The sequence below is a fragment of the Mytilus edulis genome, chromosome 4 (assembly GCF_963676685.1).
Source record: "Mytilus edulis chromosome 4, xbMytEdul2.2, whole genome shotgun sequence".
NCBI classification, from domain to species: domain Eukaryota; kingdom Metazoa; phylum Mollusca; class Bivalvia; order Mytilida; family Mytilidae; genus Mytilus; species Mytilus edulis.
Window position 1 is genome coordinate 86,185,412 of NC_092347.1, and position 24,114 is coordinate 86,209,525.

General features: G+C 32.9%; 1 protein-coding gene across 6 annotated transcripts; it reads right to left on the reverse strand.

Annotated features, from left to right (window-relative positions):
- Positions 1–2,477: 2,477 nt before the first annotated feature.
- Positions 2,478–23,806, reverse strand: LOC139520860 (cornifelin homolog B-like). Of its 6 annotated transcripts, none has more exons than XM_071313864.1 (4): positions 23,516–23,806; positions 4,728–4,848; positions 4,339–4,478; positions 2,478–2,745 (listed from the first exon to the last, which is right to left on the reverse strand). In XM_071313864.1, the coding sequence occupies exons 1-4, from the start codon at positions 23,789–23,791 to the stop codon at positions 2,650–2,652; spliced, it is 633 nt and encodes a 210-aa protein (XP_071169965.1). In that variant the 5' UTR covers positions 23,792–23,806; the 3' UTR covers positions 2,478–2,649. The 6 variants fall into 6 exon arrangements, with proteins under 6 accessions (XP_071169965.1, XP_071169968.1, XP_071169970.1 ...); XM_071313867.1 differs by lacking the exon at positions 23,516–23,806 and adding an exon at positions 23,212–23,332 and having other exon boundaries at positions 4,728–4,851; XM_071313869.1 differs by lacking the exon at positions 23,516–23,806 and adding an exon at positions 23,212–23,325.
- Positions 23,807–24,114: the final 308 nt, after the last annotated feature.

Sequence of the window (24,114 nt, forward strand, 5' to 3'; positions counted from 1 at the left end):
TGAGGTGGATTAATATGTTCTCAAAGGATCAACAGTTCTTTATCCATTAGTGACTACCATCGTGTTTCTCTTGCTTTAAACTTTCCGGTAATAAATCATTAATCTGTATTTTAAGGCATTATGAAGTAGACGATTGGAAGATGTGACTTTTCTAACCAAAATTTAGACACAATCGAATTTTTAAATCAATCTTCGCTACAATTTTTTTTCTCAGTATCCTTGAAAATGAGCAAATGCGAAAGATCGATATAAAACACGATTCTTTAGATGTAAACTAAAACAGCATGGATATAGAAAACAATTAAATCTTACAAAAATATGACAAAAAACATAGAGCTAAAACAATTCCTTTTGTTGGGGTTTCTCATTTAAGAACAACCCCTTATTTGCAAATCGGTAATTGACTAAATGTTAAATTTACACTTATAATATCAAACTACAGATATTTCTAAGAATAATACGTATCTTTTATGAAATAGGATTGTCATATATATACGTGTCATTGTTGATGTGTAAAATAGTCCACTAACAGTTTAAAAATTATGTGTTTTTTTTCGATAGCTCAATCAATTATGTCAATATAACGGAATTATAAACAATTGTATATAAATGGGAGGTTCAGCTAGCTCTAAAACAATGTTTAACCTACTTTTCTTCGGAAAATGCCTGTACCTAGTTAGGAATATGGCAGTTGTTTTTCACTTATTCCTTTGTTTGATGGCTTTTAATTTTGGCAGTTTTAAGGACTCTTTGAATTTGACTTGTAGATCGGTATGTTTGCTATATTTTTTAACAGTTGTTTTAATTTGTTTTGAAAATATGTACTTTTAATGTACTTTTTGTAACAGATGATAAATCTAATTGATTGTCTCCCTTTGGCTACACATTGATTATCATAGATTATATCAAACTTTTGATGATGACATGTATAATATGAAATAAGTGATTTTTTTCACAGCCTTAGTATAATTCAACAAATTGTCGCTACAAAGAGAACTAACTCATCATGGAATATCTGTGTTGACTTTGGGGTGTAATGATAAAATCTGACATACGTGTGATATAAGTAACATGAAAATGCTGAAACTCATAACTTGTGTTTTGTATTTTAAAGGAAAAAAATAATAGACGTAAAAGACACTGTGAAAAATAAATATTGACTTAAAACATCTTTTGTCCCAGATTTAAATATGACTGAATCTAGAAGAGTCGTTCTATAGGTTAAGTTAAGATATTATTTAAGATTAGAATACATCATCCCATATAATTATACTCATTCGGTTGACAATTACCTGACAAAGAAAATGGGATGAACACATTTCCCGTTAACGGCGAGACTACGTTGATAGATGACTTAAATGTTAAGATTAACACTCCTACATAAACCATCAACACTCAAATGTTCATCGTTTATCGCATGATAGTCTAGCTCTTATAATTGATGATGACTTATTTGTAGAAAGAACTAGTCAGGTCATAGTTTTTTAAAAACTGTTATGAAATATCGCTTCTTGAAAAATTTATACGATTTTTGAAGTTTGAACCAAGCGCTCAAGTCTCAGGAACAGTGACCTATAGAACTGAGATTCCCTTCATTTGGACTCTGTTGGTTGATTGTCCCGAGACATGATCATTAACAATCATACCACATCTGTACAAGACAGATCTCTAATTATTAGAAAAAAAGTTTATGTTCGTGTATTGTTTACTGAACACCCAAGAGGATAGCAGAGAATTTTTATAAAAGCAAGGAGATGTAGTATAATGGTAAACTATCCACCGGAGTTCAAAAGAAGTGGATAACGGCAGGTCACCATACAGCCAGTCCAGTGACAAAAATTGCTGTGAGTTTGTTTTTTCTACATTGGCTAGAGGTATTGAGGAGGGTTGAAATCTCAAAACATGTTTAACACCGCCGCATTTTTGCGCCTGTCCCAATTCAGGAGCCTCTGGTCTTTGTTAGTCTTGTATGAGTTTTAATTTTCTTTTCTTTTATATATTTCGGAGTTTAGTAGGACGTCCATTATCACTGAACTAGTACATATTTTTGTTAAGGGACCAGCTGAAACATCATCTGGGGGATGGATTTTCCCGCTCTTTGGTCGGGTTGTTGTTTCTTTGACACATTCCCCATTTCCATTCTCAATTTTATTCAACAATGAGTAAAACACGAACCGTATAGTCGGCTATAAGAGGTCCCGACATGTAAAATAGGAAACTATTCATTCGAGGTAACTAAAAAGTAATTATAGTATATGAAGGAACTATACTATGACTTTGGCAGCTTCTCCGTTCCCCTATATAAGAAGACTGGTTGCTACTCCGGAAAGTTATGATACGACTTTGGTCGAATCTTTGAATGTTTATAATGACTTCCGTCGCTTATCTTGACGCCTATAATATGACTTAGGTCGTTTCTCCAGACGCCTATAACACATATTTTCAAAACAATATCCCTTTCAAAATAGGCGAATATAAACATTAAATACAGTATTTAATTGGTCAAGAAAATTCCAAACCCATTTATGTTTACGAAATGAAACTGTTGCCAAATCAAATGTTTGAAAGTAAGAAGAACTATTTTAAATACAGATATGTTTTACTAAAACCACGGGTGTTAATGTCCATGGATTTACAACGTTTTGTCTGTTATTTAATGCCCATGTTGTTGAGCTCTCTCGACATCTGACAAATAGCACATGGTTCACAAAATGACATCACAAGACAGTCATTGCATATTGAACCCTGAAAAAAATCAGAAATTGCTCAACATTTTTATTAGTTAGAACTTTGTTACATTTTAAATACCCCAATTACATTATAACGGTGTCAATTTTACTACAACAGATGCGCATTTCGAAAGTTAATGTTTCCTCAATGAGGCCAAAATAATTGAATATTAAAAACCACAAATTCCTTGCATGCCTCATACTATTAGTTTATTTATGGGTTCTTTTCTCTAACTAAAACCAGGCTATCACCATATTGCAAATGTCACACATTAATACATATGTATAAAATATGCTTTACCAATAGTTATTTTTATCATTAGTTATTTCGTAGAAAAAAATAATGAATTATTTCATTTATTATAAATATAAAGTAAATGTATTGTGTGCTCGTTTGTCTTCGCTTCAATAATATTCTCTCTTTTCCATTTTATGAATTCGGTACATTTTACCAGTGTATAAACGTTAGAAGAACCTGTTCATGATTATTTCTTCCTACAAACCTTTATATTTTGTAAAACATCATCTTCGATCACTTTTTAATTTTTTCATTTTTTTTATTTCAGTATATGTGTTTTCGAATAATGTTTTGTATGCTTTCCTAATTGGCCTTGGTATTGATCACTTCTCCGACACAAGTTTGTAATGATGACAAATAAAACCACTGAATTTTAACACTTGACTTATATCGCCAAAATCAACCACGGAAGCTGTCTAAAGTAAATGTACTTGTACGTATATACCTTTTCCTATTGCGCAATGCAAATATGTGATATTTGTTATTTCCGATACGCTTGTTGTTGATTAAAAAATTTGGCGTCGATGGGAGATTTTTTTTTATTAACCTCAGATTGAAATATTGTCGTTTTCTTTTAGACCTAGCTTTATTAAACGTTTGCAAGTGCTTCTAGTTCGTTACATTTTGCCTTTTGTTATTTTGTTTTTTTGCAAGTACCAAAATGATGAGACAAATCCTTTCACTCTGCCACAATCTTTATGTGCCTGTTTAAAACAATGAATCTGTAATTTAGTATTTTTCGTTGGTTGATGTCTATTCTATTTGTTTGCCGTCGAGTGTAATAATCAGATTGCTAGTTTTCTCTTCTCAATTGATTCACATTTTGTCATATACAAGTATACCTGTGTCTTTTATAGTTTATTATAGTACGGGGTTTGTTAACTGTTGAATGCCCGTATGGTGACGTGTAATTTTTCACATCTTTGTTCTTTGTTTGGTCTTGTTGGCAATAATATAATATCATCTCATTTTACATTGGTATGTTGTAATGGAATGTAATGCCCTTGAGATGTCTTTGAGATACTTTGTTGTATACGCCATATATCCTTTTACCCGAAAAGAATATGCTGTGGATTTATTGATATTCGTTCGATACCAATTTTCGTGAATTTCGTAGGTACAGCAGAACCAAGAATTCAAATATTCAACGAAATACAAGTTTTTCTAAGGAATTGTTTGTCAGTTAAATACCCACATATATGCATTTTTTCCTCAAACAACGAAAATTGGTACCCACGAAAATAAATGAATTATCAGTACTACATGACAAAATGGAGATAGCCTTATAAAAAATATTAATCGAAATCCTACCTGGATACCTCCAAGCGTTCTGAGCCTTGTTCTCATTGTAATAGTAGAACCAGGAACAACATATGGCATACAGGCACCATCGCCGAGTCTTACAGCAATATTGCACACCATACATGGGAGACATAAGTAAGATATCACACCTTCAAAAAAATTTAAGAGGAATAATGAAATTGTCAAGAACCAATTCAAAAACTCTCGGATTAAAAAAATTTGATGATCACAGTTCCGTTTAATAAATTAACACAATGTAATAATGTCAAAACTTTAAGAATTGAAAATTTAGATAACATTCAGACACTAGTATATAATTGATAAATCTTGAAAATTTCTGATGTTCTAAGTGTAATAGGTACTTTGTTCCCAATGATTTTACTAAAGAAGATACTGACATGTCTTGCAGTCAGAAAAACAGTCAAACAGTCCAGTAGTCCAGTTACGATGACCTTGAACAGGTGACACTAACAGCGTTCCCTCAATTGGTTGTGGTTGGGCTGTAACTGGTTCTGCCATCTGCTAATTAGAAATTGAATACATAGCGATACGTATTCTAAATAACTCTTGAGACACACATTATGTTGTCATGTTGCTGTCTCATTGAGGTAAACCATGATTGTAAAAAAGCATATTACAAAATCACAATATATTTTCAAATGTGCGCAAAGATAAAAAACGAATGTGGACTAATAAATTACATTTATCTTTGTTTAATGCATATTGAAAGTAGTTTGAGATAGTACGACCAAAATCAAATCATGAAATAGGTATAAAACAAGTAAATAATTCAACTTCCAGACGTGCAAATCACGAATTACACACTAACATATATAAGCTGTAAACACATGTAACTCAATATCAGTTGTACTCAATTAAAATGTTGTGCAATATACAGAGAATATCTATTTATTTAGCATTCATCATTTCCATTCTGTACTGATTGTTTTTGAAAAATGCCATTGAATGGATTTGAAATTATTAATGAAGATATAGTAATGATATATTATACTACCTTTTTGTCAATTTCCCCGAGATCAGATATATCCTATGTTTTACTTGTATCATTTCATAAAACATAAAACTATCATTATTTATAATGTTGTTAAACGGATGAGGTGTAAAAGGGATAGTTTTGTTTTTCAATATGTAAATTCGTAAAATGTTACCCTGCTTAATAAGATCCTATAAGTAACTCTTTGAGAAAGTTGACTGATTATAGTGCATGCAAAAGATAGATAGAGAATAAAGATACAATTTGAAACCTAAAAAAAAAACCCAAAACACAGATTACGTGACTCGGATTGTGCTTTCGTAATATATTTTTGTGCTTACGTCACATACATATATTGTATTACATCATTATTCTTCACAAAAAAATGCACCTGCCAACGTCGAAAATTATTGATTTCTCTTACATCTTTATCTTACTCAAAAATACAATTTTCACTATATCTACACAGTTTAAAAGACAAACGTCTGATATCAAAACGTCTGATTATTTAAAGAAGAACTGACAGGTGCTGTTTATTTTGAGAGGCGGGGGATGTCTTCAACATAGAACGAAATACAATGTTACTTCACCAGATGCGCATTTCGACAACTAATGTCTTTTCACTTTTCAGTGAGGTAATTGAACCAAACAAATTTCAAATTTCAAAATACAAACATTAAAGTGCTAACAAAACGAAAAGGGAACGAAAAGTATACCCAAAAATCAAAATCACTAAAACACTTAACTTGGAGAAAAATTAAAAACGGAAAATCCCTTGTAAAATGGCAAAATCAAAAGGTCAAAAAAATCAAACGAATGGACAATAACTGTCATATTCCTGACTTAGTACAGCATTTTAAAATTCCGTTATATTGACAACGATGCGTGAACAAACCAAACAGACATAATAGGTAAAAATATCAAAAATAGGGTACAGCAGACAACATTGTGTTATTTTCTTAACCCCTTTAAAAACCAACAAATATGTAAGCAAAAGTTTATATGGCACAAGAACACAATGACGGGATGCATACTAGCAAAATAAGAAAGACAAGAATACAAAATTTATCTTGGAACAATAACACACGGACGGGATGCTTAGGTACAGAGCCACGTCATATGTTAAAAAGAAACACAAAAAGGCATATCATTATAAACAAAGTATATTAGCAAAAAATAAAAGACAATAATGCAAATTTTATCAACTGTGAACTTTCCATTTCTATGTAACAACATACCAGCATTGCCTGCATACGGAGTATGTATCTCCCAATTGATATGTTATTCCCGTGCTTGTATTTCCTATCATGATTATGATTTCCTTGATAGAGGGTTGCTGCTCACAAGGAAACTATTAAACGAAGAGTTTCAAATGGTGAAGTTAAAATCATCCCTTCGTAAATGTTACGGACGCCATAACGAGTTGGTTGACCGTTATGGAATAACCGTTTCACAGATGATATCGGACATGTTTCTTCTTTCGTAACTACAATCCCCTTCCCTTTTCATGAATGTGACCTACCTAATTAGACTATTTACCGGATTTGTAATAACTTGAGCAACACGACTGTTAATACTGTTTACTCTATTTTTAGATGTAATAGGGGGTAATAATGTTATAGGGGCCACATGTGGAGCAGGATCTGCTTACCCTTCCGGAGCACCTGAGATCACCCTCAGTTTTTGGTGGGATTCGTGTTGCTCAGTCTTCCGTTTCTAGGTTGTTTCTTGAGGACTATTATTTGCCTGTTTGTCATTTTCATTTTTAGCCATGACGTTGTCAATTTATTCGATTTTAAAAGAGTTTGACTGTTCCTCTGGTATCTTTCCCCCTCTTTTATCATAGAACAATAACACAATGATGAAATGTATAAGCACAGGGCCAATGCAATGGGTACCACAAAAAATAAACAGTAAAAGTAATATTCATAAAGACCAATGTTAATTTCTGTGTCATTTTGGTCTCTTGTGGAGAGTTCTGTGTCTCATTGGCTATCATACCACATCTTCTTTTTTTTCTTTATAAATAAAAGAATGATATAACACGTTATTAACAATTTCTTGGTACCTTCCAATGATCCTTTTTTTTTTTTAAAAGGACGAGAAATTTCCTTGACATACTTCTGGTGCATCTACCTTTGTCGCAGACACTGGTGTCGTTTAACAAAGTCTGAGTAGTTTCTGTATGCGTTTGAATATCGAATAAGTTGGAAAATGTATATCCCATATGCCGGTGGAGTTGGTATATTGCTACTACGGGGGAGGAAATTTATAATTTCCAAATATAGATAGTCTCGTTTGTCAAAGATTATGGTCCTGATATGACCGTGTATGTTAAGGGGTGTTGCTAAACGGCGGAAACGGAAAACGGAACGGAAACGGAAAAAAAAAAATAATTTTGACGGAATTTAAGGGGGTAACTGGAAAGAAATACGAGAAACAGTAACGAAATCACGCAACAATTATGTTGACATTAGAATAGGAGCAAGGTATCAAAGAAAAAAGCAAACAGTTTTGAAAATACATAACAGCTTTTAAAAAAAGCAAGAGGCTCTAAAGAGCACGTGCAGTTCATCTTGGTCTATATGCATATGCATCAGGGGCGGATGCAGGAATTTTCGAAAGGGGGGGGTGCTAACCCAGGGCACCCAGGGCAAAAGGGGGGGGGGGGTGCAAAACATATGTCCCGATACAAATGCATTGATCGGCAAAAATAAAGGGGGGGTGCGCACCCCCGGAACCCCCCCCCCCCCCCTGGATCCGCCACTGTGCATCTTAAACAATGGGAACCGTCTTAAACATTATAGGCTTGAATAGTTCATGACAAAACTTTCTCTACCTTCTTTAGTTTTTACCAAAACCACTAGAGGGGAAAAAACTTAAAGTCGTCATTTATAAGGGCAATCATTGAATAATTTACTTTTAATGTGTACTTTTCAAGTCAGGAGTCTCTGGCCTTTGTTAGTCTAGTATGATTTTTTATTTTAGTTTCTTGTGTATAATTCGGAGATTAGTATGACGTCCATTATCACTGAACTAGTATGCATATTTGCTTAGGGGCCAGCTGAAGACCGCCTTCGGATGCGGGAGTTTCTCGCTACATTGAAGACCCATGGACTGTTGTCTGTTCTATGGTCGGGTTGTTGTCGCTTTGACACATTCCCCATTTCCATTCTCAATTTTATTACTATAACAGAAATTTCGACTTGTATGTAGATCTTATAAGAAATTGCTAAAATCATCAAAAGCGAGTCTCCAATAACGAGTCGACTAACGATTTCGCCAGGCATTTTGACCTCCTTATGATCGTGTCTTGATGGTAATTTTTGCTACCTATTTTTGTTATATATATTTCAATACAATAGGCGAAAATGGAAAGTGGTACATTCGTCATATAAAGGTGTAAGTAACACCACTAATTCGCCCCGGCATACCAGAAAGTAGTAAATATCTAACACAAAATAGTTCCTACGCATGAGTGTAACTTTCAAATATGTAAAATATTTAGGTATTGTTGGTATAAATATCAAATAAAAATTCAATGACTGGTGATCATTGTAGAACACTTTTTGACTTATAATTTTGAATATTAAAAAAAAAACTGCAACAAATTTTATGAAGAGGGTACATTTTGCCTGTTTGTCAGATCTGATTAACTGTTTTGGTACATTCTTCCAACTTCCAAAAACCAGTTCTTTCTTCTATGTCATTAAAGGTATGTTGATTTTTTCAGTTGAAGACACCATGAAGTGTTGCTTTGACATTCAATGATTGTCACTTTATTTGAACGTAAAACAAAAGGGTTGTGTCTGCTTGAAATTGAGGAATTTAAAAAAGAAAGCAACGGGGAGATGAATTAGTGGTTTACTTTAAGCTTTCTAAAGGCGATGGCTCATTTAAGAAATCACTTGATCTTATTGACGTGAATGACATTAGGTAGAGCTCAACCTTCTATACAAGTTTTTCACAAGAAAGCACTTGCATTGTATTCCTATGTTTGACTTTAGCCATGCCTGCTATCTTGGCTGGATGGAACCTGGTTATCCATGACACTTTTGAAACTAGATACACCAATGATAAATGTTGCAAAATTTAACCAAAACTGTCGAACGACTTCCTAAAATACATGAGTTCGGTAACAATTGACCCAGTAGTTTCAGAGAAGATATTTGGAAAAGTTAAAAAAAAAAACAAAAAAAAAAAACAAACGAAAACGGACGACAGACGCCAAATGAAGAGAAAAGTCCGCTAAGTATAAATAAATAAATAAATAAATAAATTATATATAAATATACTAAATAAATAAATGATTTGGAAAATACATTGAAGGTATAAAAAGTCATGAGAATTCCGAATGCAATTAGGTTATATCCGGGCACTCTGGTCCTAAACCTTGGTTCCGTCTGGGTTTTTTGGTTCTGAACCTTGGTTCTTTGGTTCGAAACCATGGTAACTGGTTCAACATCCGGGTTGTTTGGTTAAGGCAACCCAACTTCTTGGTTCCATCTGGGTTCTATTCTAGATCATTCTAATGTTCCCGTTGAACATAACAGAAGAAAACCGCAAGTCTCCGAATAAAAAGGTAAAGTAGGTCAAAGACGCTAAAATTATTTTATAACATTAAACATTTTAGCATCGACGGTAAAGGAAGCTATAAGGTATTTATCTTCTCATTTTAATTATTTTGATAAGGAAACTAGATAAAAATAAAGCATCGTATAGATTTTTAAAACAAACCGAAGTATACAGTACATCGAACATCCTTTTATTTAATTAAGTCGTTTTGTTTTATTTTTTTTTCCTTTACTCATCCCTTACTTACGTAAATATGTCTAGACAGTGGCGGATCCAGAACTTTTCTTAAGGGAGGCCCGCTCCAGTCATGCTTCAATGATTCCCTATATAATCAAACAAAATTTTCCCACGAAAAGGACAAGGCAGCCCCCCCCCCCCCCCCCCCCCCCCCCTTGGATCCGTCTTTGCTAGAAGTTTTAAAACCACCCAATTAGAACATGTTGTTTATATGGCTAACGATATATGCATCTACCCACTTGACCAGTTGACGACTTGCATATATATTTAATTGCACATTTATTATCAAGTTCGACTGAATTTTGTTTAATGGCTTTTTAATAATGTCAGATTAGTCAGAAATAGATGTGAAGTATATGTAACAAATCTTTTTGTTCAAAACAGAATGTTAAAAGACATATAAAGGAAAGTGATGATTAATAAGTTGGTAAGCTAAATAATTAGTTGGAAAAAAAGTTATAAAATATAAAAAAATGTATAATTATGTACAATAAATTTGTCAAATTTGATACTCATTCAGTCATTGTGAAGGGCATGTATATAATCATTCGGCCAAAAAGAAAGAAATCAAAATTAAGATTAATTATTTTTATAATAAAACTATGTGTACATGTGTTAATGACAGTGCTAGTGAGATGTGTATCACCAGCAGAATAGTCAGAACTTCTGTGTTGGCGCCATGATTTAGGGGCATAAAGAGTTACACTAGTCCGTCTGTCCCGAACGTCCCATAAAAACGGGTTCCGCTCTCCTAACTTTAGTTTGCCTCAAACAAATACTACAAAACTTATACACACTATATAAAAGAAGCTGGTGCATGAGTGCCAATTAGAACTCTCCACAAGAGACTAAATGACACAGAAATTAACAATTATACAATGTAGCCTAGGTCACCACACGGTCTTCAACAATGAGCAAGGTTCATACCGCAAAGTCAGCTATTAAAGGTCCCGACATGACAATGTAAAACAATTCAAACGAGAAAACAAACGGTCTAATTTATGTACAAAAAATAAACGAAAAACAAAATAGGCACGTGCATATAAAATAAGGCGGGGTTAAACATGTTAGCGGGATCCCAACCCTCCCCTTATGTGGCATGAGTGCCAATGAGAACTCTCCACAAAAGACCAGATGACACAAACACTAACAACTATAGGTCATATACAGCTTTCAACAATGAGCAAAGTCAATACCGCATATAGTCAGCAATAAAAGGCACTGAAATGACATTGTAAAACAATATTCAAACGAGAAAATAAACGAACAAATTTATGTACAAAAAATGAACGAAAAAAAGTATGTAACAAATAAAAAACGACATTCATTGAATTACAGGCTCCTGACTTACCAGGCACATACATACCGAATAAGGCGGGGTTGAACATGTAAGCGGGATCCCCACCTCAACACAAAATCAAAATTTTTAAGTGTCACTTTTACGGTTTAAGGGTTATCATGTCCCTTTAAAAACATAAGAAGTGCTGACTCTTTCGTTTCCTTTCTCTTAAATAAGTCTGACTCAATCAAATGTTAGGAACCTTATACGCGATTCACATTACCCCATAAAACAGATCTATTAAGTTCGATATTGGGTCCCGATGGCGTCACTGTTCATGAGTTTTTAGATGTAAAAAGTTGTGGTACGAGTACCAATGATACAAATGTCAACCCGGAGCCTTGAGTTAGGAAAATTGCTAAATCTATTGTTTCCGTTTTTGAACTTTAATTTGTCTCAACCAAATGTTTTGAAACTTATTCACAATGCTTATGGTCACAAAACGGTCAAAATTACGCGAATCTATATGTGAAAGTTTACTAATTTTTTTTCACAAGCAGGTCATTTTTTTTTCAGGATCTCGGTGCAGTTTGGTAACAGCCAGTGAGATTTCAAGTTAAATGTGACCAACTTAACAAAGTGTTTCACTAGATTGAGCTCTCTGTCTAAGTGTACTTTATATGTTCTCAGCATTGAGTTCAGTTTATTGATATGCGTATACCTTCTGTGTGAATTTTTATGATGTAAAAGCAGACTATCCATACCTACATGTCCATGAAATGAAATCTAAGGTAAAATGATTGAAACATTTTGCATTATCTATCACAACTTGCAGCACACGATGCTACTGAATCAGTAAATTTTCTTACTTGATATTCACGGAAATTAAAGGAGTTAGTTTCATCCGAACCAAACATTCTTAAAAATTGAGAATGGAAATGTGGAATGTGTAAAAGAGACAGTAACCTACGGAAGCCGATAAGGGCCATTCAAAAAAAAAATTTATGTCGTAATTACGACATAGCATGTCGTAATTTCGACATAACATGTCGTTATTACGACATCGCTATGTCGTTATTTCGACATAACATGTCGTTATAACGACATCGCTATGTCGTAATTTCGACATATCATGTCGTTAAACGACATCGCTATGTCGTAATTTCGACATATCATGTCGTAATAACGACATCGCTATATATAAAAAAATATGTCTTATGATTGCCAAGAGACTAAATGACACAGAAATTAACAACTATAGGTCATCATAATGCCCCCAATAATTAGAAAAGCCCCACATAGTCATCTATAAAAGAGGGAGGAAAGATACCAGAGGGAGAGCCCCCGAAATGCTGTGTGGCAGACAGTGTTATTAATTAATTATTAGCTCCCTTGGTAAAATCCAAATTTCATATTTAATGTATTTCATTGTTAAATAATTTACATGAAGCTTAATAAGTACATATTTGTTAATTGCATAGACTTTGCTATTTGAATTCATTGGTTAAAGATATTTATTTATATTGTAAAGTTTAATATTTGCATCGTCGCAAAATCTTTGGTTACCTTCTTTGAATAGATTCAGTGAGAAACTTATATATTTTATAGATCCCATGCAATTACATCGACCGTGTATGTTAGGAATAGGAAAGTCGAACGCACCTTTGAGTGGCAAGGACGTTAATTTTGTCAATGAAAACTTTTCTAAATATATGGTGAAAACTTGGATTACCAGTATTCTTTCCCATGTATTTGCGGAGGAACTTACTAGTTTAAAGTAAGTGTTGCTACATTGTTTAATAATTCGCTTGTCCATTTTCACAAAGACACTTTTTAAAGATATGTGCTGTCGACCTAGATATTAACCTGAACTAGTTGTATTACAGTAAACATGGATAAATTACCTGCTTATTTAGTAAAATCGATAGACAATGCATGTAGTCATGCGCGTAGCTACGTTTACGTCAAAACGCCCGGGCGTACACTTGAATTTGGTAAAACAAAATATTTTCATCTAGATATTATTAAAAGAATGGGTTAACAGTACATCAACCGTCTAAGATTTTCTTCAATTGCTTGTAATTTCGAATAAAAATGACAAAATTGGTGTCATATTTATATATTTGTTCATTTTCTGTCAAAGTCTAAATCTACCGTGATTTCTATACTCGCTTTCCTTTTTTAAAGCAATTCCTTATGTACTTAGATTTGAAATGTGATTTGCATTTATTTTTCATTATAAATGTATAGATGTAGGTTCAGTATGTGGTTAAAGTTTTAATATATCAATAACTTTGTCAAACTATAGTATGATTTTACGATAGCTGGACAAAAACTGTTAATGGTCAAAAGAGTATCCAGCGCATCATGACGAAATCATATATGATGAATTTTCCCGTAATTTATGAATGTTTAAAAGGATTTTCTTGAAATATTTACATTCTGAGGTTAAAACTTGGTGCATATAAATTATTTGTAAAACCGTGGTCAAAGTTAATGAAACTTTCTTGGAGGAAAACGCGTATAGAGCAAGAATATTTCCATCCTGGTAATTATGATGTCGAGTTAATTTACATGATAAATTTATAAACCTCCATATTTTGTCATGAAACTTGTGCAGAAATTAAATGAAAATATTTGATTTGTTTAAATCATGTAATGGACTAATAAATGAGTAAACTTTTCGCGGGGAGAAATTTCAGGCGAGAACCAGGGTTTCTATCTACACATTTTAATATTGCACCTGAACAACTCAGAAAATTAATCATTTCATGTTCATTTACGATTCTAAATAAACAATGAATAGATTAAACATAAAAAATAACCATTGTGAATCTAAAGAATGTTGTTATTGATATGAGTTTTCAATAACAGGAATGGTATGTCATTCCCAATAACTTTAAAACTTCCAAAGGCGTAGCACCCGCTCATTTACTACCAGCTGGTTCATTGGCCTGGATCCAATACGGCCTTTAGGCCCTGACCGAGGTTCGGGCGTACACTTGAATATGACCTAGCTACGCCACTGGTAGTTTGTTTAGTAAAATAACATTTACAATACATGGCGATGAAAATAAAGCGAGGATTTCTATAATGTTTGGACAAAGTGAGGATAAAAACAATAAACGTAAATCTCAATCTATGGAACGCAGGAATAACATTAGAATGTTGAATTTCATACAGAAAGTTACCAAAGATAATGAAAATATAACAACAAACGAAAGTCAAGCTACTGAAATTATTCAATGTGATCAATTGATGGAACTCGAAAATGAAAATGTACGGAGCGCCGAAACTGCAACCGTAATGGACAATATTGCGCATGAATTACCGGAAAACGGCACAATGTTTTCAGATAAACATTTACATAAGAATTCACCTAAGAAAAGTAAGAAAACTACAAAAAGGAAAGGATCAATAGACAATGTCGATCAAAATTTATTGGAAAATGTAAAACAAAGTAGAAATGAAAGAAAATTGCCAACACAAAAAGATGATGAATCTGATGATGACGATATATTAGTTGGAATTGATGACGTTATTTCTAAAGTTGTGATCAAGAAAAGTAGATTATTGCCAGATAAACTAATAGCAAAATTGAAAGGAACCGGTAAAATTATACGGTATGATAGGGAACTTGACAATACAATAGAAGTGTGTTCAATTGATGATGATTACCATACATTTAAGAAAAATGTAGAACAAGACTTTGGTGATGTGAGAGACTATGAATTTCGTCCAGACGATACGGACGAAAAAGTTGAGTTAATGGCCAGATTTGCATTTGACAATGAACTGTTTACTTTGCTGAAATGAATATTGTTGTAAATAATTTTATTTTTTAGCATACAGAAATACTAGTTTTTGTTCAATTTGAAAAGATAAGTCTTTGGTTAATAACTTATGCGACTGATTTAAAAATTTTGAATATGTGAAGGAATTGGAACTCCATCCGCATATATTGTTTTATTTTATTCATCTTGCATAACCGTTTTGACTAAAATCACTGTTTACAGAATCGAATACGAATCATTAAGTCTTATTTGATAAGAGATAGTATTTTGTTGGATCAAATTGAAAAAAATTAAAAAAAAAAAAAAAAAAAAAGGAAAAAAGAAAAAAGGAAAAAAAAGACATATTTTAAAAGTAAATACATGTATATAAAGTATATAACTGTAAATATAAATGGATATTTTGAAAGAAATATATAAAGTATATAACAGTAATGATGAATAAATACTATCAAAGTAAATAGATAAAGTCTATTACTGTCAAAATAAATGGATATTTAAAAATGTGATCATAATGTATATAAATGTGTGTATAAGGAATTGCTATGTGTGTATATGATAATTGTATGTATGAAGTATGATGAATAAAGATAAAAAAAATTCATTCCTACCAAGGCAAGTCAAGCTATACATCTCCCTACAAATAAGTGCAAACTTCAAGGCTCTTTGTAATAAGATTGAATTGAAGTATTGATTGCTCTATTTCTACTTTCAAACGTTGGGCACGATGATCCTACAACGCCTAGGATTTAAAACAGAATCTTCGAAATTTCATCCGCAAAACAATTTTAAAATAAAAATAAAAATGTTAGAAAACACGAAACAATATTGTAACAAATTCAGTATATGTTTTAAATTATGTTTTTACATGATCATATACTTAGTAATATCTAGTTTATTTGAGGATTAAAATAAGAAAGCTATGTGAAAAAAACGGATGTCCAACGTTACATTTATGAAAAACTGTTTTAACTCTTATGTATAGTGATCCTATTTCTTATTCTCTGATCTTCTTGATTCTTGGCAGGAGCAACGACATGTGTTGGTTCTCTGTGCCGTTAAAGCCGTTATTTTGCCAAATTTCATTTGACTCGGTGGCTGCATATTAAGCTGCAATAAGAAAAATGTCCAACGACGTTTTTCATTAACTCAACGACTGAAAGTGAATTTTATAAGTAGATATAGCAGAAAATGAATAAAAAGAGTAAGACAATAATAATATCTAACAAAAGTACAAATATTTGCCTCGTGTGAGTTCAAATATTGCTGATTCAATAAAATCTTCTCTACACAGTCGTTTTTCAAACGGTAGCCATTTTGTCCAAGTTGATATTTCATTTTTCAAAGCAGTTAACGCCTATTTTTTATAATTGATAAAAACAAAAGTTAGATACACGAAGAGTAAAAAATGCCAAGATTCTTTTCTTATTACCTACATATTTGGGTCTTAAAGGAATAAAATGCTTCCACACATTACAAAACGGTAGCCAATTTGTCCAAACGTCTGAAAACGTCTAAAATCCTAAAGACGCTAATTTCCGACGTTACATGTGCTAAAGTTTCAATTAATGTTCATGATAATTAAAACATATCGTGTTATGAAATTTGGAAAAAGAGGTTGATGATTGCTGCCGAAAAAAAAAAAGAATAGTGCATGTTGCTATAGACTCCGCCCGGGGACATAGGTTCGACACAGGTTAAATTTTGCAATTTTTATTAATCGTTTATAGCTTTTAACGATTTATTTAAAAGAATTGGGAAATAGGGAAAACATCCCATTACATGAACTTCGTCCAACTTTTGCAAAGACAAATTGGAGACACCAAGACAGTCCTCTAAATGTAAAATGCGATTTGAAATTTATGTTACGGAAGTACTCCGAAATAGATCATTTAAAGTCGTCACTTCAGTAAGGTGCAATCACCAATATTAAAAGACTTAATACCAGTTCACGGAATGTTTTACTTCGCGATTTGTCCTGCTATTCATGTTATAACGGTCGTGATGAAAATAATTCCTGTACTAGCGAAGCCGGAACTTTTCATCAATATAAACTTGTGCATGAAATGGAGGTAATTGAAAGACGAATCCCAAACGGCAACGAAAACCGTTTCATCGAATTAATAAATACCCGGGATTATATTTGCCGTTTTCGCGGACGATCCAGGAGTAGATTACTATATTTTAGAATGTATATCAGAAGTTAAACGCTATAGATGACTTGGGAAATAATTCTCAAGCCAAGGTTCAAGTAATTGAAGGGGTGTATTTCGACAACTTATGTGCCAGGGAAAATACAATTCTATTCAAATTTAACCAAGGATAAAAATGTTCGATTTACTTGCAGAGTGTCAGATATATTTGTATTGGTTGAATTAAGATATAGAAATTTTACAATGACAGATGATATGCACCTTGAAAGTTAAACATCCTATGATAAAACAAAAATATGGAAAACCGTATACATGTACTTCCGTCCCATCTTTCCTTCCTACATTACTTGCGACAGTACTGCATTTTTAGTTGAAATAACTTAAAGGGTAAACATTATTAAATCGATTTCCACAACTCGAGGTAATTTTTGATAAAATGACTTCACAAAACGAACAGAACCAGAATCAACCAACAATATAAAAAACCGAATAAAACTTGCAAAAATTAAACGAAGTCAAAAACCCTCTTAGACGCCGCATGTTAAAGTGTAACGTCGTGTTGTAGGAATGTCGTGCCCAACGTTTGAAAGTAGAAATAGAGCTATCAATACTTCAATTCAATCTTATTACAAGAAGCCATGTAGTTTGCGCTTATATAGGGAGATGGAATGCTTGGCATGCAATGTCAGTCCTCATATATTTCCACGTCGTATTTCTTTATTACAAACTTGTCTGGCTGTACAGCCTTTCCACGGCAGGTAATTTAAAATTCTGGGATTGGATTTTAAAAATATATAAGTTTCTCACTGAAGGTATCCAAAGAAGGTAACCAAAGATTTTGCGACGATGCAAATATTAAACTTTACAATATAAATAAAAATTCTTTAACCAATGAATTCAAATAGCAAAAGCTATGCAATTAACAAATATATACTTATTAAGCTTCATGTAAATTATTTAGCAATGAAATACATTAAATATGAAATTTGGAGTTTTACCAAGGGAGCTAATAATTAATTAATAACACTGTCTGCTACACAGCATTTCGGGGACTCTCCTTTTGGTATCTTTCCTCCCTCTTTTATAGCTGACTAATCGGGGGGCTTTTCTAATTATTGGGGCATTAGGATGAGTGGATCGTAACCCTTGGCTAGCGAAAATGGGATGACCTATAGTTGTTAATTTCTGTGTCATTTAGTCTCTTGGCAATCATAATACATATTCTTTTATATATAGCGATGTCGTTATTACGATATAGTGATGTCGTTATTACGACATGATATGTCGAAATTACGACATAGCGATGTCGTTATAACGACATGATATGTCGAAATTACGACATAGCGATGTCGTTATAACGACATGTTATGTCGAAATTACGACATAGCGATGTCGTAATAACGACATGTTATGTCGAAATTACGACATGCTATGTCGTAATTACGACATAACATTTTTTTTTTGAATGGCCCTTATCGGCTTCCGTAGTAACCATGTCAAAAGAGCAGAAAGCAGTAAAAAGCCACTAATGGGTCCTCATAACTGACTATGCGGTATGGGCTTTGCTCATTTTTGAAGGCCGTACGGTGACCTATAATTGTCAATGTCTGTGTCATTTTGGTCTTTTGTGGATAGTTGTCTCATTGGCAATCATACCACATCATCTTTTTTATATCTTCAACAAAGCGAGAAAATCCCTCGCCCAGAGGCGGGCTTCAGATGTCCCTTAATAAAATGTGTACCAGTTCAAACTCCAAATCATAAAATAAACTTACAATTAAAAACATACAAGACTAACAAAAACCAGAGACTCCTGACTTGACGTCAATGTAATCATACCAAGAGACACATCCAATATGCAAAGGTCAAGAGTCAAAAAGTCATAGTCTGGTAAAAAAAAACCCACAAAGCGGATTTTGAGAAAGGGTCATCGTGGTACACAAAACTAACAATATATCTATATATCTAATATATCTAAGAAGATGTGGTACGAGTGCCAATCATACAGTTAATTCTCCATTTAATTCAAACAAAATATACAAGTTTTACCTTAAGGGCAAAGGTCAAGCTCACATGAAGTTTCTCGTGCCAATAGACTCATCATCTTATGACAATACATCTACATGCCACATATTCAGAAGCAAGGTCAATTGAAAATTATATTTTGAGGTGAAGGAAATATACCGAGGAACACACTGCAACATGATGACACACCCAACGTGCATACATGTAGGTCAGGAGTCAAAAGTCAAAGTCTGATCAAATGCTCCATGTAAAAAAATACACACAGCAGTCTTGCACGAAAGCTCATCATGGTACACGTAACAATGTCTTATGTCATGATGCACTACACATGCAAAATATAGAAAACCTAGGGCTGAGACAGAAACACAAGACATATAACTAAACTCAATTGAATAGTACTTGTATTGCAGGTCACTACAATTGCCTTCAACAAAGAATATATACTCTCGCAACAATGCAAAGTTAAACCCGTCTTTCACTAAAGTTTGAGCAGGATTCTTTGCAACGATTATCTTACCACATATAATTGAGAATCGAGTCGTGCAGTTATGTCAATAAATTAAAACGGTAAGATTAGACATTAAAACACTAAAAACTAGGGTTTACCATTAATTTTTAACCCAACCATATGATAGTACTATGGTAAACTTATGGAAACACATGATACAGTCATGAAATTGAATATTTGAAATAGTATGACCAGAAAAATACAAGACAGAGTTGTAAACAAAAGAAAGTAATGATACATATCGAATTTTTAATTTATTTATTTAAAATGTACGCTTGGGTTAAATAATGGAAATTAACACTGTATATTTATATAAACGATCAATCTTGTAAATAAATAAATAAATAAATATAAATAAATAAATAATAAATAAATAAATAAATAAATAAATAAATAAATAAATAAATAAATAAATAAATAAATAAATAAATAAATAAATAAATAAATAAATAATCTTTATTTCAAGAGGATGATCCCATTAGTTAAAACTAATCTTCCTGCCAGAGTCCTCAAAATAATAATAACATTTTTATAAGTACATAGAGTATTATAAAGTTATATTATACACAATATACAATTGTATTTAAATAAAAATGATAAAGCATATTAATTTGCACAATTGATGAAAAATGTGTAACATTTTGTTTTAAAAGATCTCAAGCATGCATTATCTGCAAGATACTCTAACATATAGTATGCACCAACATAGTGCGTAACCGGCTTGATTATTATGATATCATCAATGCTTTTCGTAAATATTACAGTAGCAACTATGATGCACTATTATCAATGATTGCACCAAAAACATCGATAAGGATTTATACCGGCATGTTATATTTTGAAAAAGCCCCGTTTTCAGTTGTCTTGACATAGCATCAAAATCTTTAAAAAAAACTACCAATAAAAGTAACTTTCAAATTTCAACATTCCTTTAGTGTGAATGTATATAAAATCATTACTATGATGACGGGTGGCACATGTGAAGCTGGATCTGTTTACCATCCCGGAGCAACTGAGATAACCCTAAGTTTTTGGTGGGGCTCGTGTTACTCAGCCTTTAGTTTATATGTTGTGTTTTGTGTACTATTGTTTGTCCGTTTGTCTGTTTGTCTTTTGGTCTTTTTGGTCTTTTTTAGTCATGGTCTTGTCAGTTTATTTCCGACTTTTGAGTTTGAATGTTCCTTTGCTATCTTTCGCCTATCTTTTAATGTTTTCTAAACTATATAGTAAAACAACATACTGAATGAGTGACACTATTTTTAATATTATGAAATCAAATTCACGGCTGCTTGAAAGAGAGAAGAATTATGCGGCATGATAATAAAAGCAGTGTGGACAATTTAATTTTGAAAACTCTAGGTCATGACTACGACTAACTTGGTAAGAGCACTGTGCAAAACTTATATCAATTTAGTCTACTAACTTGGCCCCACTAACTTCACGCCACTTGTTCCAGATCAATTCGTATTTATTGATTTTAAATTCGAGGAAATGTATTTGCTTTTTTGACGTTAATACCCGAAACTGCATACTTCAGTATTGTAATTGGGTGAGAAAGGCTTTGTATAGTGAGTGATTTTTTCAATTTTTGCATTCATATAAAGTGTATCCAAGTTTTTATTCTAGTTCCCGGGTTTCCTTATCGGTTGCTGTTCATACATTTTTGTCCCATTAGGATCATAAGGTTTCTTTTACGTTTTCTTTCCATTATATAAGAAAAGATACAACGAAAATCACCAATTCAGAACAACGCAACAAGATACACCACATCACTAATCGGGGGGGGGGGGGGGGGGGGGTATTCCGACCGGGGGTGGACGATCAATGCATTTGAATGGGGACATATAGTTGTAACCCACCTTTTAAAATGGCTGGATCCGCCCCTGGTTACTACCTTATTGACATTTATCCAACATTTGTTTTTAAATTAGAAAAATCGAAGAGACTATTTTACTAAATCGCATGAACAACGTATTCATGAGTGCCATGACCTTATCAAATATTTCAAAAACATAGTCTCATCATCCCCTGCTTATTATTTCAATACTTTATGCTTTAAAATCTTGTATTTTGAATTTATTTTTCCGTTTTTTTTCTTTCTTGTTAACACGTGTTATACTATATAAAACAATCCCATGTAGATAAAATAACCAAAATGAAAAGATGTCAATTCTTTCTGTTCCGTTTTCCGTTTCCGTTCCGTATTCCGTTTCCGCCGTTTAGCAACACCCGTATGTTAAGTCGAGGTATATGTCTAAAAAATAAGGCGGAGGAAGACATGTCTGTTGTTTCTTTAATTTCTAGTTCTGGGGGAAATATTAATTGTTAATGGGAAGAACATCATCAAAAGGTGAAATTAATTTCGACAAGTGTCGGAATAAACTCCGATTCATATGAAAATAAGCAATCAGAGTTTTGTATGAATGGGGTACATTCTTCTAACTTAAGATACATGCTTGAATAAATACCAAAGAGATATAAATGAATTATTATTTTGATTGGCAAAATAAAGGCCACGGGCGACGGCTCACAAATTAATCAAACATTAATTTATCATCAATAAAGATGAAACATTAGCATGATCATGAGTCACAAATGATGAAAATTAACACATTAGCGTGGATCACTGTTGATCAGTTATAATATTAGAATGGATCACGATTGATCAATTAAAAACTTTAGCATGGATCACGATTGATCAATTATACTGAACATTAGCCTGGATCAAGAATGATCAATTAGAATCATCGGTACAAAAAGAGCACATTATCATTACTGTCCAATACTGACATTGACTTTAAAAATACTGGCCCTGAGAAGCTCAGTAACGGATATTATAGTCCATTATGTGAACATGGTGAAAGATTGTTGGCGTTGTGACGCTTTCCCGCCAATTTTCTTCAAATAGTTCTTCAAGAAATTAGTTGAAAATTAATAGAATGAAAAGTTCATTAATCTAACGCTTCTGTGTCAAAATATTTCAACATTTGTCCATTAGTTAAGGCAGTAACCATTTGATTTTCGGGGGGGGGCGGCGAAAATCAATCTATTTTTTTGGCAACAAGTCGAAAACAATTTTTTTCTTTGAATTTTAGCATAACATATAGTGGCAGCTGAGGGTCATACAAACAATTTTTTTTCCTCAGGGTCAAAAACAAATTATTTTTTTCTTTAAAACTGGAAAAAAAAAATAATTCCAAAATAAATCAAAACAGCAGCAGTAGTATATCGTCAAAATACACGTTTTGAAATCAAGAGGTGGGAGGGTGTATTTTTCATACACTACATAGAAATATATTAATACAAAACCCAGAATTTACTCTGACGAAAAATGTCTGCCTTTTCTTCTTTTAAAAATCTCTGAACGCCAATGCAGGCGATATATTGACGTCAGTCACAGACGATATTGGTCCGCTAGGCCACATGACCCTTTTTCGAGAAGCAGTGTTTGATTTTCAGAAAATTGCAAACCTACATTATAAAGAAACTGTATAACGAAAGGTAACTCGAATAACTGAAACGGCAGCTTCACAGAGTTAAAGCAATCTATCCCATATTAGGATAGATTGAATTATTTTAAATGATTTACTAAAGTTAGTAACAGCTTTTATTAAAACAACATACGTTTTTGCATTCATACGAACTGATGGCTACCAGGCCGATGGCACCCTTGGGGACAAACAGTCTGCCAGAAGAGTTATATACCCAGTGGTGTAAATGCACTAGTACAGGACCAATTATTGTACCGCAACAGATGCGCAATGCATGTTTCTTAAGTGATGGTCCAATCAAAATATTTATAAATTCCAAAGTCAATATAAAATTTATTTGATACAAGGTTATCAAAGGGAAGTAAGCAGAATCAACACTATTGTCCTCTTCAGTCATCAATATATCCATTTGTTCTACCCATCAAGGTGCGTTATTGTATAGTATTTGGAGAGCAAAAATAAATAAGTTGCTGCAATTCAGCTTATGTAACAATCATCTATTGAGAATCTTGTGATACAGCTAAACAATATGGTTTTTTGTGTGTGAAATACTGGAAAAAAATAAATATGTTAGTTAAGGGTGTTTCAGAAGAGTTTATAAAATATACGGAATATAATGTAAACCACGGGATTGGTATTTCTTTTCTCGATTTTTATATCATTCCCATACCCATCGATATTTTTTTATATTTATAATTCAACCTTAAAGATTTATCATCTGACCACAACATG

Bases quoted from the DNA above. Each gene is read 5' to 3' on its own strand.
- LOC139520860 (XM_071313864.1), bottom strand. From the start codon at position 23,791: ATGGATATATTGATGACTGAAGAGGACAATAGTGTTGATTCTGCTTAC. The intron at 4,849-23,515 runs GTATGTTGTTTT...TCTAATTAGCAG, and splicing joins GTTCGTATGAATGCAAAAAC to ATGGCAGAACCAGTTACAGC. The intron at 4,479-4,727 runs GTCAGTATCTTC...ATTTTTTTGAAG, and splicing joins TTTTTCTGACTGCAAGACAT to GTGTGATATCTTACTTATGT.